General features: G+C 47.5%; 8 protein-coding genes across 8 annotated transcripts; 3 read left to right on the forward strand and 5 right to left on the reverse strand.

Annotated features, from left to right (window-relative positions):
• Nucleotides 1-2,098, reverse strand: CSUI_007665 (caax protease self-immunity protein; the record flags this gene model as incomplete). Its single annotated transcript, XM_068067810.1, has 1 exon — nucleotides 1-2,098. A coding segment is annotated over exon 1 (1,970 nt), but the record flags the coding sequence as incomplete, so codon positions are not given.
• Nucleotides 21-2,576, forward strand: CSUI_007666 (uncharacterized protein). Its single transcript, XM_068067811.1, has one exon. The coding sequence runs from the start codon at nucleotides 265-267 to the stop codon at nucleotides 613-615; it is 351 nt and encodes a 116-aa protein (XP_067920208.1). The 5' UTR covers nucleotides 21-264; the 3' UTR covers nucleotides 616-2,576.
• A 193-nt stretch (nucleotides 2,577-2,769) lies between these two features.
• CSUI_007667 (uncharacterized protein) lies at nucleotides 2,770-4,936 on the forward strand. Its single transcript, XM_068067812.1, has one exon. The coding sequence runs from the start codon at nucleotides 4,513-4,515 to the stop codon at nucleotides 4,825-4,827; it is 315 nt and encodes a 104-aa protein (XP_067920209.1). The 5' UTR covers nucleotides 2,770-4,512; the 3' UTR covers nucleotides 4,828-4,936.
• On the reverse strand, nucleotides 3,177-4,377 carry CSUI_007668 (uncharacterized protein; the record flags this gene model as incomplete). The annotated part of the gene is made up of 2 exons (XM_068067813.1): nucleotides 4,290-4,377; nucleotides 3,177-3,439 (listed from the first exon to the last, which is right to left on the reverse strand). Coding segments are annotated over exons 1-2 (294 nt in total), but the record flags the coding sequence as incomplete, so codon positions are not given.
• Nucleotides 4,937-6,966: 2,030 nt separating the features above from the next.
• On the forward strand, nucleotides 6,967-10,320 carry CSUI_007669 (ost-hth associated domain protein). Its single transcript, XM_068067814.1, has 2 exons — nucleotides 6,967-8,390; nucleotides 8,515-10,320. Exons 1-2 carry the CDS (start codon nucleotides 7,492-7,494, stop codon nucleotides 10,169-10,171), a joined length of 2,556 nt encoding a protein of 851 aa, XP_067920211.1. The 5' UTR covers nucleotides 6,967-7,491; the 3' UTR covers nucleotides 10,172-10,320.
• On the reverse strand, nucleotides 8,785-10,279 carry CSUI_007670 (uncharacterized protein; the record flags this gene model as incomplete). The annotated part of the gene is made up of 1 exon (XM_068067815.1): nucleotides 8,785-10,279. A coding segment is annotated over exon 1 (240 nt), but the record flags the coding sequence as incomplete, so codon positions are not given.
• Nucleotides 10,321-11,771: 1,451 nt separating the features above from the next.
• Nucleotides 11,772-12,287, reverse strand: CSUI_007671 (uncharacterized protein). The gene has a single exon (XM_068067816.1). The coding sequence runs from the start codon at nucleotides 12,154-12,156 to the stop codon at nucleotides 11,956-11,958; it is 201 nt and encodes a 66-aa protein (XP_067920213.1). The 5' UTR covers nucleotides 12,157-12,287; the 3' UTR covers nucleotides 11,772-11,955.
• Nucleotides 12,288-12,497: 210 nt separating this feature from the next.
• Nucleotides 12,498-14,094, reverse strand: CSUI_007672 (uncharacterized protein). Its single transcript, XM_068067817.1, has one exon. It carries the CDS (start codon nucleotides 13,335-13,337, stop codon nucleotides 13,113-13,115), a length of 225 nt encoding a protein of 74 aa, XP_067920214.1. The 5' UTR covers nucleotides 13,338-14,094; the 3' UTR covers nucleotides 12,498-13,112.
• Between the last annotated feature and the right edge of the window lie 100 nt (nucleotides 14,095-14,194).

Consider the following 14,194-nt stretch of genomic DNA (forward strand, 5'->3'; position numbering starts at 1 on the left):
CTTCCAAGAACAGCGACGACAGCGGCATCTACACCTACGTGTAAGAGAACTCCCGAGAGAATTCCGAAGCGTGTTGTATTGCGCAGATAGATGAGAATCATCCCTAGGAGGGTGATGATAGGAAGAGCGAGAAATCCATAGATGAGATCAATAAGAGTCGCAAAGACAACCGCATGATAGGAAGCATAAAAGAAAGATAAGAGAGCTTTCCCTAAGAGAGATAGCTCCACATCAACTTGAAGAATACCTGGACCGACACGTGTTATGACAGGTGCAGAAGGAGATGGCAAGGCAGGTGATTCAGATGCGCAAGAGTCTTCCTCGTCTTCTTCTAACGCCTCGCCATGTTCTGTTAATTTCTTACCATTCCCTGCGGAAGTCTTCTTCTCATCCTTTTCAATGAGGACACCAGCGAAATCACAAGAAGGAGAGAAATCCCTCAGTCGATCATCTTCTTCATTCTTTCCTTCTCCTTCGTCTCCTTCCTCGCATATGAAAGAAGATGGGGAAGAACCTATCCCTGGGAGTCTCATCTTGATCACTGTCGTCTCGCCTTCTTCTCCGTCATCTGTAGATTTTGTCTTCGGGGCATTAGGACTAGTAGTAGCCGTGTAAGTTGCCAGAGGGTTTCTCGATTCTCCTTCTGTTTCTTTACTGTCTTGTCCGTGAAGAGGTCTCTTCTTCTTATTGTTCTCGTCTGTCTCTCTTTCTCCTTGTGAGCTAGCAGGGACTTCGTGTGCTGGATGATCATGTGTAGGGCTAGAGAGAGAATAGAAGTATTCAGTAGGAGAAGAAGAGCCTAGAGGAGGAGGAGGATAAGGAGGATGATGAGGCGACTGCATAGAAAACGCTTGTGGTGCTTCTGAAGTAGGGGAAAGATACGGTAGTCTTTCTTCGTCATTCTCTTCGTTATCTCTAGATGGAAATAGGTTTCTCTCATGCTTCTTCTCTTCATTCAGATGAGGAGATAAGCCTACGGGAGAACGAGAAGAAGGAAGGGGGTGTGCTTCTTCGCTCTTCACACCCGTCTTGAAATGAGAAGAGGCTACGACAGGGGGGATAGAATGTGATAGAGGAGAAGTAGAAGGAGGAGGAAGACCAACAGGAAGAGAAGAAGAAGAAGAGTCGATCGGGTTTATCGATGAAAGTTCAGCATGTGAAGATCCTTGACGTAGAATAGCCTCCGTTACATCATGAAGGGTTGCACTTGTGGGGTGAGTCAGTGACGAAGAAGAAGAGGAATCTCCTCTTTTCTCCTCTTCTTTTTCTTTGTGTCTTTCTCTTTCTTGTTTATCTTCTGTTTCTTTTTCTTCTCTCCCTTCTTCACCCCCCTCCTCTGGCTCTCCAATAGGTATGGCGACGGTGGAATGACTCGCATGCATACAGCAAGAGATCATGAGAGGGTTCGATTCCTTCATATGAAGCACCCCATTAGGGACAGCGACAAAGACGGCGCCGCCGAACTCCCGATAAAGAAACACTCTCCAGAACCATTCTTCGATGAGAGGATTGATCAGAAAGAAATAGAGCCCCGAGAGAACAAGAAGAGGAAAGGAGAGATCTAGACCTCTCTGTAGACAGTTGCGATGTATCTTGTCGAGAAGTCTTTCAAACCACCTCCAATGATAGTTCGAGCCAAAGATGTTGTAGGGGAAAGCACAGAGATAATAGACAAGATAAAGAAATCCTAAGGTGATAAGACAAAAGGCGATTCCCCAGATCCACTGTTTTCTGAAGCGACACCGCTGTATCGCCCAGACATGGCGGTAGTATTGAAAGGAATGCTCGAAGAGATAGATATAGACTAGGGGAACGGTAGTCATACAGACCCAGTGCATAATGAGCATGGCGAGAAGGACGTTATGTAAGCCAAGGATGAAGACTAGCATGCAAAAGAAAGGCGAGAAACCTACTAGAAGCAACACAGGAATCGATAAAGATAAAGAGGCCCTTGGGATGAGGAAGGTCATCCATGATGACTTAGAACGAGATAGAGAGGAGGAAAGAGATAAAGATGAAGAAGGACGACGCGCGGGAAGAAGAGAAGCTGAGGACGATGGAGGGATAGCTGTATAGACTAAAGTCTCTTGGTGTCGATAAGAAGGAAGATGCAGAGGGGGAAGAGAAGAAAGCGAAGAAGAAGGAGAGAGCGGAGAAGGATGCGAGTGATGAGACTGATAGACGAACTGATGCTGGGGATAATAAGCGTGAGATAAAGAAGATGAAGAGGAACAGGTAGGATCGCAGACATGAGAAAGATTCGGAGAGGAAAGGGAAGAGAATGAAGAAGGGAGAGGACCATCTTTAGGTGTTGCAGAGGGAAAATCTATTGAAGAAGAGGGAAGGGATGGGGGAGAAGTTCTTTCTGGATTATATCGAGAGGGAGAAGATGAAGAAGAAGACCTTTCTCTTTTTCTCTCTTTCTTAAGATGAGTATCCATTATCTTATCATGGTGTTGTTTCTCTTCTCCCTCTTCTGACTTGAAATGCTGAGGGCTTTGATCGTCTTTCTCTTGTAGGCATTCATAGGGTGTATAGGGAGGGACACTTCCTTCACTATCAGTTGGTCTCCAATCGCAACAGTGAGAAAGACGAGGAGAAGGAGAGTGGAGATGAAGAGGAGAAAAGAAAGAAGAGAGAGGACATCGACGTTGGTGGTACTGCTGCTGCTGCTGAAGAGGAAGACGAGATCTTCTTCCTGTTCATCGTTAAAAAGAAGAAGAAAGAAGAGAAAGAAAGAAAGTAAAATAGATCTCTACTGCAGAAAAGAATGACTTGATGTACATACACAAACACAAAAAGCATACGTTGGCGAGCCTTGAATCGAACCCCCAACGCCCTAGTGTACATACACGTGAACGCATAGATCGCCATTCGGATATATACATATATATACGATTATGTAAGAAAGAAGAGAATATGACAATGATGAAGGCGAAAGCTTCCCGTATAAAGGACTCAATGAAACTGCACATATATGTGCGTCACCGCATGCATGCATTCATACATACATGTGTATACATGTCTGTATGTATTTGTATGTATTCCGGTGATATCAGCGAGCTAGCCGTATAAGGAAGGAAAGAGATGAGGTCAACAAAAGAGAAGGGGAATCGCTTTCTTTTAAGATGGAAATAGCCAAGAGGCAAGTCTTTTTTTCTTTCTTCTTTCCTACCTCGAGAGAAAGTGTCAAGGATCAAGGAAGCTTTCTCTTTCTCTTCTTCTTCTTCCTTCTCACCATCTTCTTCTTGTCCCAGAAGCTGCTTCGATGAGAGAGAGCAAGAAAAATCAGAGACACTCCGGTCAAGACCTCCAAGTGACTCCAAAGGAGAAGTTAAAGAGAGCGAAGGAAGAAAAGAACACGAAGAAGAAGAAGATGGACGACGAGCAGGAGAGAGTGATAGGCTGCTGGGCGTAGTCGCGCTGTCGCTGTGAGTGTCTGTACAGTCGAAAAGAAAAAGGAGTTAATAGGAGAGGCATAATACATTCATTTCTAATGGAAGAAGGAGAAGAAGACTTCCCTACAGAGAGAGAAGGGAACGAGAGATGTGGAAGAGAATCTCAAGAAAGAGAAAAGAAGAAGAGAAAAGAGTTGTCTATAGAGAGAGTCGGAGGAAGAAAAACGAAAGAGAGAAGGAGAGAAAGAAAAATAGGGAAGACAGATGAGAGAAATCACAAAAGAAAAGAAGAAGTATAGGGGTCACTAGGAAATAGAAAGAAGAAGATGATGAGAAACATAAAGAGACAGAGCTTGAGACAAGATAGAGAAGAAACATAATAATACTGAGGTACTCAATAAGATATAAATAGAGATCAAGAAAGCGCTGTGGTGTAGAATGAAAGACATACAGATATCCACAGGTGTACGCAGATGAGCAAAGTCATGTGAGGGGAGAGGGTCTCTGTGCCCGTACAAGGGAAGATACGTAGAACCCCCGTATAGGTGGAGGCAGAAGAGAGATAGAATGTGTATATGTATCTCTCTCTCTGTCTCTCTCTTCGTCATAGGATAGTTAAGAAGTCTACCACCCTTTAGGAGGAAGTCTGTCGATGCTCTGTTGGACAAGGGTGCCTGCGGAATACCCCTAGCTAGCTGGAAATCGGTAGAGAAGCCGAAGTTGAATCGATGTTACAGAGACCTACGCAAGAAGAGCCGAGACCCTTTCTATCTACTCGACGTATACACCCTGTTTTACCTTTCTACACACGACAGAACGAGAGAAGAAATGAATCTTGCCAGTGTTGAAGGGCCGTGTGATATGCCGAAAGGAAAGAAGTACAAAGCTTACGGTGATGAATTGACGAAGGTTTTGGTGCCATTGTCTTTTTAATCCTTCATTCAGTTGAAAGGATACATCATAAATAGGCAGGTACAAAGAAACAAGCTTGCCTCTTCTACGGAGAGAGAAAAAGGACTGAGGTGCACGGACATGTGCGTGTAACGACTTCTTTCTTCTGTTCGAAAACAAGCGGAAGCTTCCCCTTCGTTCTTCTAAGAGAATCTTCTTTCTTATGATCACTCTCTTGATTGCCAGGGGGAGAGGGGAAGCCTTTGACCAGACTGCTCTTGCTCTTCCGCAAATGAGGAAAGGAAGTCAAGTCGACTTGACTGCACAAGTAACAATCCTTTCTACAAGCATAGTTCGGAGACTCGGAACTGCTGAAGTCGTTCTGAAAGAAAAGAAATGGATGTCCGTTTTGTTTGCTGGTGAACGTGGAGTCGGATGTGTATCTGTCTGTCTATCTGTCTCAAGAGTTTTCCGGAGAATCAGCGATGGCTCGCGCAGCCTGAATGAACATGCGTCAGAATCATTATGGATATCTTGAGTGGATTCTCTGAAAACTTCTGCAGTAAAAAGATTACAGAAAAGCAGAAAGAGAAGTCGAGTCTGTTCTTGCCTTGCGAAAAGAGAAGAAAAGGAAAGAAGAAAGGTGCTTGGCTTCTATGCCTCCCTACTCACTCAGTCGATCTCTTCTTCATCTGCATCGTGCTTGCCACTCTCTTCTTCATCTGCATCGTGCTTGCCACTCGAGACAGAAAACAACGAATGAAGTGAATAAAAGTTTCCAAACAGCGAAAGCGAAGGATTTCGTATGTAGAGAAGGAAGCTTTGGCAGAAATTCTGAGCCGAGAAAGTAAACAAAAAGACAAGAGGATACGTTAGAAATCACCTCCAGAGAAAGAAAGAGAAGTAGCGCAAGGGAGACGACCGTGGTGAGACGGGAGCAGTACGGGAGATTAGGAGGACCATGAATTTTTCTTTCTTTCTTACTTTTCGGTGCACACACCGGCCCGAAGAGACAGACGGAGAATACGAAAAGAAAGGAAAACAGGAACTAGCTTTAGTTGGGACAAAGAAACAGACGAGAAAATGAAGAGGGCTGTTCTTTGAGATGTATTACACACGTACTCACCCAAAAAGAAAGGTCACCTATGGCTTGTATACCGGGAGTGGCTACGGCAAAATATAGAGTCCTGCAACTCTCACATCCCCTCATATTCTTGAGCTATGTATGGATGTAACTTCACTACGCGTGTAGTGAGAGTGCGTTTGACTTTCGGAGCTTTTTTGCGACGGAACTACCGTCCGGTACTAACTCACTACTCCCAGCGCAACATCTACCGCTAGCGGGCAGCAGGCACCAACAAACAACCCATCCTTTTTCTGCGTTTCCCGTCCTTATGCATACTTCGGGGAGTGGCAACCCAGAGATTTAAAGAGTGGAAGCCCCTAGTACGTGAACTGAGTGAGCACGATGGTATTCAAGTGATGTCATGCGCAAAAAGATCCTAGGCAATCCCGGGGAAACTTCCGCGTAGATGAGCAGGCAGGTGTAAAGAATTGAAAGGTATAGGAAGTGGAATTAAAGAAGCAAGCAGCTGAAAAGTAGGAACAAGGTCGAGTTGTGGTTTGGACTTGCACGGAGATTAGTACTGGCCCTCGTAGCTGAAGGCGAGCCTCGTTTGTCGAGCTCCCTTCTGATAGCCCGCGCCGGATAACAGTAGGCGACGGAACGCAGCCAGACTAGAGTCAGCTGAGTGAAAGCGACTTCATGGGAGATAATGAAAAACTGTATTCCCAGACTTCCTCCTGAGTCATCGCGTAGGTCATTGTGGTTTATCAGCGAATCGTGTTACAGCAGCATGAGGTACCTTTCCTATCCTCTCTACAGCTGTGGTACCAGCTGCCTTTCTTTGTAGTTAGACCCTGCACGCACACGTGTCCCTTGGATTCTGCTGTACTCGTGTACAACAGAGTTCAAGAGATATGAGCCAGACAGAAAGATCTACTTGTCTGTGCAGAACCACTGCGTCACTATTGTTGAATATCTTCTCGCGGTAACGGGATGGGTGCAGAAAACCGAGTGGTTGAAGTCTGCCTCGCCGGGGAAAAGTCTAACCGCCTACTAAGGAAAGACTTCTCATGGTAGTTGGTATATATTTCTTGTTAGCTTGGGTGCGGCAATCAAAGCTCTACTCCGTCACCACCCCCAAAACACTGCTGCTAAGCTCACCTGGTACGGGGCGCTGACACCACAACAACTCTTCAGCGAGGAATCTTAGTACTCAGAACTCCGAGCCTCGAGGAAGACACAGTGTGGTCGAAAGAGGACGGAAACAATACGCACACTCGACTGGGCTTTCGGAATCAACTCACACATGGTGAACAACGAAATGCAGTCTCGTGGTAGGCCGACGACTGAACGCCAAGGGCAGTTGCTAAGCACTGTGCACCCAACACCAGTCCATGGCATCAGGGTGAAACGTGAATCACAGGATTCTTCAGGATTACTCTTCTTTCAAGTCTTTTTCCGCACATCACTGACATGGGGCATGGCCGCTGACAGCCCCCAGTCGTCTAGCGAGACCCGTATCGCCTCCTATCAAACTTGCTGTCCAGTTTCAAGTGTTTCGGTGGATGAGTTCGCCACTATCAGCTTTTCTGACACATTGTCGTTGACACGATCATGACTTTCCTTGCAAAGGAGAACGCTGAGCTTGTTCGCAGACTGTTCCCTCATTCTTGTTCGTGTACCTCCTCTTTGCCACAGCTGAGAAGAACCTCAGCAGGCTCAGGTATTCATTAAGTTTCACTGGCTACGACCCTTCGGGTGTGCTCAAGGACCGTACGGTTGGTTCTTGGATTTGACAGTTTTTGTCCTGTTAGTTCAGGTATACACGAAGGCATTCCTTGTTTTCCTCCGGAGTTGACACTCTGCCGAAGTGAAGACGTGTACTTCCCAAGTCTCATTCACTCCAACTCAATAATTAGGTCATTCCTGGGTTATTTTGTCTTTGCCAAGCGATACGTGTACAGAAGCTTCAGTTGACTTCTTAGGTCTCTCTTTCATTTGTCGGGATCTAACTGTCTCCAAAAATTCCTGTTTTGATCACACGTACGCTTCATTTTTTTATCTACTTCGGTATTGTCGTATTGTCCTCCAGCTTTGGTGTACTTGTCTAGTTTGTTCCTAATCAATAATCTCACCATGGTGCAGACATCGTGTTCTGTCTCCACAAGGGAATCAGTGAGCACTCAAAATTCTGAAACTCCTCCAGTTGGCCCGCGAACACACTACGGCACGCCGCCGCCATCTCCACCGTCAGCCCGCTTTCCTCCGGGCTCTTCGTACACCTCCTCGTTTCCTACACCAGTAGAGGCTTATTACCCAACAGCACCTTCTTGCCCGCCGCCGTCTCCGTGGCAGAGGCGCAACTCACCTCGGGATGGTGTCAATCGCCCTCCAAGGCCGCCACCTCCTTCGGGGAAATTCGCAAGGCTACCGCCTGCCCCTGCAACTCAGGGAAGAAGAATGCACCCTGTTGGGCCGCCCGTAGCGTGCCCGAAAACAAAGGCCATTCCCTCACCTCCCAGCACCCCCAAGCCACCCCTTCCCGTTATGGTTCACAGCAAGCCGCATGGGCTCTTTGGACCGGTGCCCAAATCCATTTTGAAAGAAGGCATCAAGCAACGGATTGCTGGAGTGGATGTGCTGAGACTGGCGGATGGAAGTGTCCTACCTCGCATTGATGGAAGCAATCTACAGCATCTGTTGTATACGAATCCTCGGCTGTTCCCTGAGCTTGCCAAGGCTCTAACTGACTGCGTACTTTTCTTGTACAAGGAAGGCATTAAGCCCTTCGCTGGCGAAATTGCTCATCAGATGAGGAAAAGGACTGAAGGAGGATCGTGGCTCCCTAGCGAGGTTGTTGCCTTGGCCGTCGCGGCACAAGATTTGTCTCCCAGAGTCGAAAGAAGAGTGAAAGGAGAAGACGGTTGGGTCATCTTGCTCAAAGAAAGCCAGATCCCTGCCTCTTTTGATGGTTTTGTTGATACGAGAGCCCGGGAGGACTGCTACACCGCAGAGCAGTGGCTTGCCTTCAACAGGTATGGATCGGATTCACCGAGGTTGCTCCACAGAAAGCGGAGCTAGCATTTTGTGAAGATGGCTTTACGTTGTTGTGTGTAGAGATTTCTGCGCGTGCACTATGCTTCTGTCTTTTGGCTGCAGGTATTTTATTGAGAAGATGCGAAGCAACGTGACTGAGTCGACCCCCGGCGGCTCAACCGCCCTCTTTATTGAGGGACGGTATGCGTTAGCTGAGCGACTCCGCCAGGAAATTCCGATGTTTCGCAACATGAAGCTAGCACATCTTATTCGGATGGTCCAACTGGCTTCCTGGAAGAAACTTCTTACTTATCGCGACAAAGCATTGGTCCCTGTAGCGGCCTGCCCAGTTGCCGCTAAAGAATGCGCCCAGAGAAATTCCTTCAGTGCGCCTGGGTCTGAGAATGCTGCGACAGCTCATGCAGCTATTGAGCAGCTCCTTCGTGCGCTTAGCCGCATTGTTGATCCGGAGCCAACAGGAGTTTTTCTGGCACAGCTCAAGGACCTTGTTAGGTGGACAACATATGAGCGATTGGACTGCATGATTCTTGGCCATACAAAGCTTCAAGACCTTCTTCTCTCCGAACCGTTCAACCGATACTACAGGCTCTACACTCCAGAAGGAAATGAGCATTGCACTTATGTGCAGAGCAAACGGTATGCCCTACCATGGGGCGGCGTTCTTCATACACGGTGCTCTATGCTCTGGGATCCTGAAGGCTGTCCAATGATGGAGTCAGGTGGTCCCGACTGTGCGCTCTTCGGCTGCTGGGGAACGCCTCCATCGTCTTCACCCGACCAAGATTCTCCTCGGGTACCCGAACACAACAGAGACTGGAAATTCTCGTCTCAGTTCAGAGCCGGCACGTTCCGTAGCTCAGTCTGTTTGCTTCGGCCAGACAACACTGAAGGATGCCCTCCCCCTCCAAGTCTCTCGGTGCCTCCTCTCCGTGCCTCCTCTGACAGTACGCTCGAGAAGGAAAATTCAGATGATGACAACCTCTTTCAATGGATAGAGGCTGACGTCAACAGGCTGCTTGACGACGGGAGCCCAGAAATAGAAGGCAACGAGGTAGCGACTTCAACACTTTCTGCCATAGCCGACAGTGGTGACGAGGGATCCTCTACAGTCGTCGCATCTTTGGACTTTCCCAGTTCCCTCGCAGAAAAAAGCGGAGATTGCCAACCTGCGGAACCCACACCCGACAACTTCTTGGAAGCCGTCTGGTTCCCGGATGTGAGCTTAGACAAGTCTAAATTGACTGAAGTGCCCGTCCAACTGTCGGCTACACAGGGAGGTTGTCTTCCCTTCGTTCAGAAATTCCTGATGAATTCGAAGGCATCTTCTGCTTCTTATACGAGAGCTGAGAAAAATTTGGATTCTTTTTTAGAGAATATGGGAGGCGACGCTGAAAGCCTGCCTGATAGTTGCTGCTACTTTCGAGACAGATGGGCAGCGGGAGGAGGCTCCGGAGGAAGTTTTTTTTACGGGACTTCTCTTATAGCTGTCGTGCTGGAATCAGGGACGATCGGCCACCGTGGGGAACCACCCCCTCCACTTGACCCTGAACTTACAAAAGTCTCCGGAGAGGAAGAAATGCCCTTGACGCCATCGACGGACTGTGACGGCAGTCAGTCAATGCCCACCCCACCACCGCTCCCTGAGATGTCTCTGGGCCTTTTTCATTCTCTCTCGAACGACGATGAAAACGAAGGGGAGTCAAAGTTCGGGGGAGGGAAGAAGTCTACCAGTGACGAATCAGATTCGTCGCAAAACTAAGAGAATCACAGGTTCGCTATTAACTTGCCCTGACACTTCTAGTGCAACTCGATTTGCGTACTGACTCTTGATCCGTAAACAACAGCCAAGCGTGGCTGGGAGTTGACATCATTGGCTTTGCAGAGACTGTTTCACATTTTATGTTGCCTATTCTACTTTTCAAGTTTGCATGTCCTACACATCTTGTGCCGACAGTCTGCCCTTCAGGCAGTGTAAATAGAGTCTTGACACGGCCTTTGAACAACCCAGTCCGTATCGGTGGCTGGAAGAGAACACACACGGAGGCCAGAGATTAGCTAGAATTGAGCCCTGCTCGCCAGGGTGAAAGGGGCAGTGTCCTCTCTTCCTCCGCCAGCTTCCAGACTGCTACGAGCGATTTTTTTACCATCCGTCGCGGAACACACCTCCGCAAGTGACGTGGCGCTTTAAGCTCAGGCCGTTCAAGCCGGACAGCAACACCTGTCTACTAGTGGATAGCCGACTAAATCAGAAGCGCGACGGAAAAAATTCCCAGATGCAAAGCGACTACACGTTCCCGAGCTGAAACTCCTAGGAAGATCCTGATACACTGTCTAGTGAGCGACTTGGAAACGCTTCCTCGGAAGCAGAGCGGATGCTGCGTTGCGCCTCTCTGGAAGGCTGGTGGACTCAACAAGCATTTATACCTTCTTCCGTGCCACCTACACGAACGAATACCGACACTCCTTGGGGCGGGGCTGAGCAGGATAAAGACGAGACGGGCACAGGAGCGCGACGGAGTTTATGACAGACAGCGGTCTTAAGTAAGCGGTTGAACCGTGAAAGATATTCTTGTCAATAGAGAGAGGCTCTGCAGAGCAGCCCTTTGGCGGCGCTGCAGGAAGTGTGTTGCTGCCGTAGGCAACGATCGGACTCCGGGTTAGCTAGCGTTGGAGAGCATTGCCGGACTCACCTGAGTGGCGCTGTCTCATCCAGGTTCGAGCGAGTCATCGGAGCGAGTGCTGCCCCCTCTAGCTAGGTCAGACCGAGAGTACTCTCAAGATGGAAAATGTTCACCGCTTGCGGCTCAGGATGGGGTTGTCTCAGCGCGCGCGGGACCGGAAATCACTGGTGCGTCGACGCTTCATGTGTGGGCATGGGTTGCGGTAACTTAATAAGCGCAAGACTCAGCTGCAGTCTTTCTTGTTTCTCCGCTCTGCAGTGTCGGCAACACCAAATCCAACGAAGGAGAGGAAAAACGAGGCTCCCTGATAGGTTGCCTGCGAGCTCACCGCGCCGCAACCTCCTCAGAAGACTTTACATTCATGTCCTTCACCGGGCTACACATCCTGAAATGCCCGTCAATGATGAAAAAGCGTCCTTAGTTCCCTTGAGCAAAGACGTCTGGAGGAAGCCGCTGATGGTGTCACCACCCCAGGCATACAGTCCAATGCTCAAGAAGCGCATTCCCATGCAGCAGTGATGGATGATGGCGGGACATTTCCGGAGAGCCCATAGAATGCATCTTACACCCTAACATTAGAAAAAATCGTTTAGCAACAATCCCTTTATGGGACTGGAGGTCATCTTCACATTACAGTAGAGAAGACGGAGAGAGCCCCCCCAGCCACCTTAGCATAGTTGGTAGTGCATTTGATTCGTAATCAAAAGGTCGTGGGTTCGATTCCCACAGGTGGCTCAGTTCTTTTCTCCTTTACGGAAGAAGAAACACTGACACATTCATCTGGTTTTCTTTTTTCCCTTGTCGACACCGACTTGGAGCTCTTAGTCGCTTTCATTTCTTTTGCTCACTTCATCGATGCAGGCTAAGCTCCCGTGCGCATGGAGTGTACGTACCGTAAATGACGACATCCGCCTTCGTAGGCAGAATCCGTTCTTCCGTGTTTGCTCCTAGCTAGGGTTTTCCCTTCCTCGTCGGCATTTATCTCCTCGTATCTTACGACTTCTTGTGAGCCGGTGAATAGAAAACTTCTCCACTTTGAAAGCGACCGTTTCTTAACCGACATTCTGCTCCATCCTTCATACGACCTTCCTCTCCCACATGAAGACGCCTCTATATGCGTGTCATAACTAAGGGGCAACCCCCCAGTAAGTGATGTTTACGTCCCTTTAGAACCCTGAGTATATAGCGCTTCCACTACAAATGTGACCTCGCCTTGTGGTGCGTCTACAGCTGTGACTCCCTCCTCGTTTCTAGATACTCAACTAGCTTCTCATGAAGAGATGCAAAGAAGATTCTGAACTAGCAGTGCAGTACTCGGCAGCACAACCTACAGTAGACCTTGCCTCGTACAAGAGACCTTTCTCTCTCCATCTGTCTCTAAGGAAGGCTTCCTCTCAATGTGTTCTTTCTTTTCAAATTGACGGTTTTCTGTATCTGTCGGGAGAAACATCAAAAAACAATTTGCATGCATCCGCACGCACGGAACAAGAGACTGTCTTAGGCATGTATTCCGATGCGAAGATGATGATGATCTACAGACGTAGAACTTCTTCACATATATCCAAGACACCTCCTCGTCTTTATCTCTACGACAATGGACTGAAGAAACGAATGCATTACGCATCTCTCTCAGAGGCTCCTCCTAACCCCATTGCTCTCCAGTCCTCTTGGCTTGATGCGCTCCCACTAGCGGTAGCTCACGTCGAAGCGAGCTCTCTTTGGTACATGCTCCATTTCATTGTTCTCATTGTCATAGATACTATACAAGAAAGGAGGTGAAATAACTTCTTTGTTCATCTAAACCTATATACCATAGACTCAGCCCTCCCCCCCCCCCCCCCTCCTCCTTACCGTTATCGCATTTACAGGCTTGTGAACAAAACACCTTTCGAATCGTTATGATCGTCTTCTTTTTCATCTCTTTTACAGAGAAACAGAAGGACCAAACAACTCAGTGATTCTTCCCCCCTCTCCTTCATACTCCTACCCTCATGGAGTAGTAGATCATCCATCAGACGTCTACCTCTTCCTCGTGTAGACATACATAGATACACACGACCAAACATATAGAGAGATACAAATACACGCGAACTTCGTCGTGTATGTACAACACCACAAGGAGGACCCAAGTCCCAGACATAGTGGAGAGAGAAGATCAAAAAGAAAAATTGTCTCTCTCATTCGAGAAATGAGATAAGAAAAAGGAGCTTCACATCCATCTATAAGATGCACATATCTATCCATACAGATACTATATTGTACAAAAGAGAGAAGGTCGCTCTACTCTACGTCTCAAACAACAGTCAGATAGTTCTTATGATGGTCAAAACACACCTTTTTTCTTGTCAACGACAATCGATATGAACCCCCCCCCCTCTTCCATCTCGATTCTGTAAAGCCCCCCCCTTTAGTAGCTAAACTCCTCCGCCTCCTCCCAAGACTCCCCCAAAATGCTAATCTTTTCCTCTTCTTTCATATTGAGGGCGTCATCACTCACACATAAACTGCGCCTAGGAATGTATACAACATGTATGTATAGACTATATACATACTATCATGGAGATATACATATATATATAGATAGATATACATGTATAGATGGTATATTCTCCATGTGTGTAAGTAGGGGGGCGAAAGCGAATCGGCTATTAGGAGAGAGGGAGAATGCGAGAGCCTCATCGCAGTAGCCAAAAGAACGAGGTGGGTTAGAGGAAAGATGAAGTAGGAGTCTAAACCTTCTCACCTCCAGGAAAGTTATATAAAGAATGATCATCTAGTAAGAAGGAAAATTTAGCATAAGAAAAGACAGACAGAGACTTAGAAGGAGAGAGACAGAAAGAGAGACAGAGAGAGCGAATGGAGTGGAGATGAATGACTAAGACTACTACGTAAGACACGCCATGTTGTGAGGGAACGTGAAACAAGTAGAATCGAGCAGAGACGTCTTCATCCTCTCCGTTGGTTGATTTACTGAGGCATCAACTACGGAGGGTAGTAGATGTATGCACATGTGTGAAAATATGTATGAATATGTATGCACATGTGTGAAAATATGTATGAATATGTATGCACATGTGTGAAAATATGTATGAATATGTATG

Source organism: Cystoisospora suis, assembly GCF_002600585.1.
Source record: "Cystoisospora suis strain Wien I chromosome Unknown contig_4113, whole genome shotgun sequence".
Lineage (NCBI taxonomy): Eukaryota > Apicomplexa > Conoidasida > Eucoccidiorida > Sarcocystidae > Cystoisospora > Cystoisospora suis.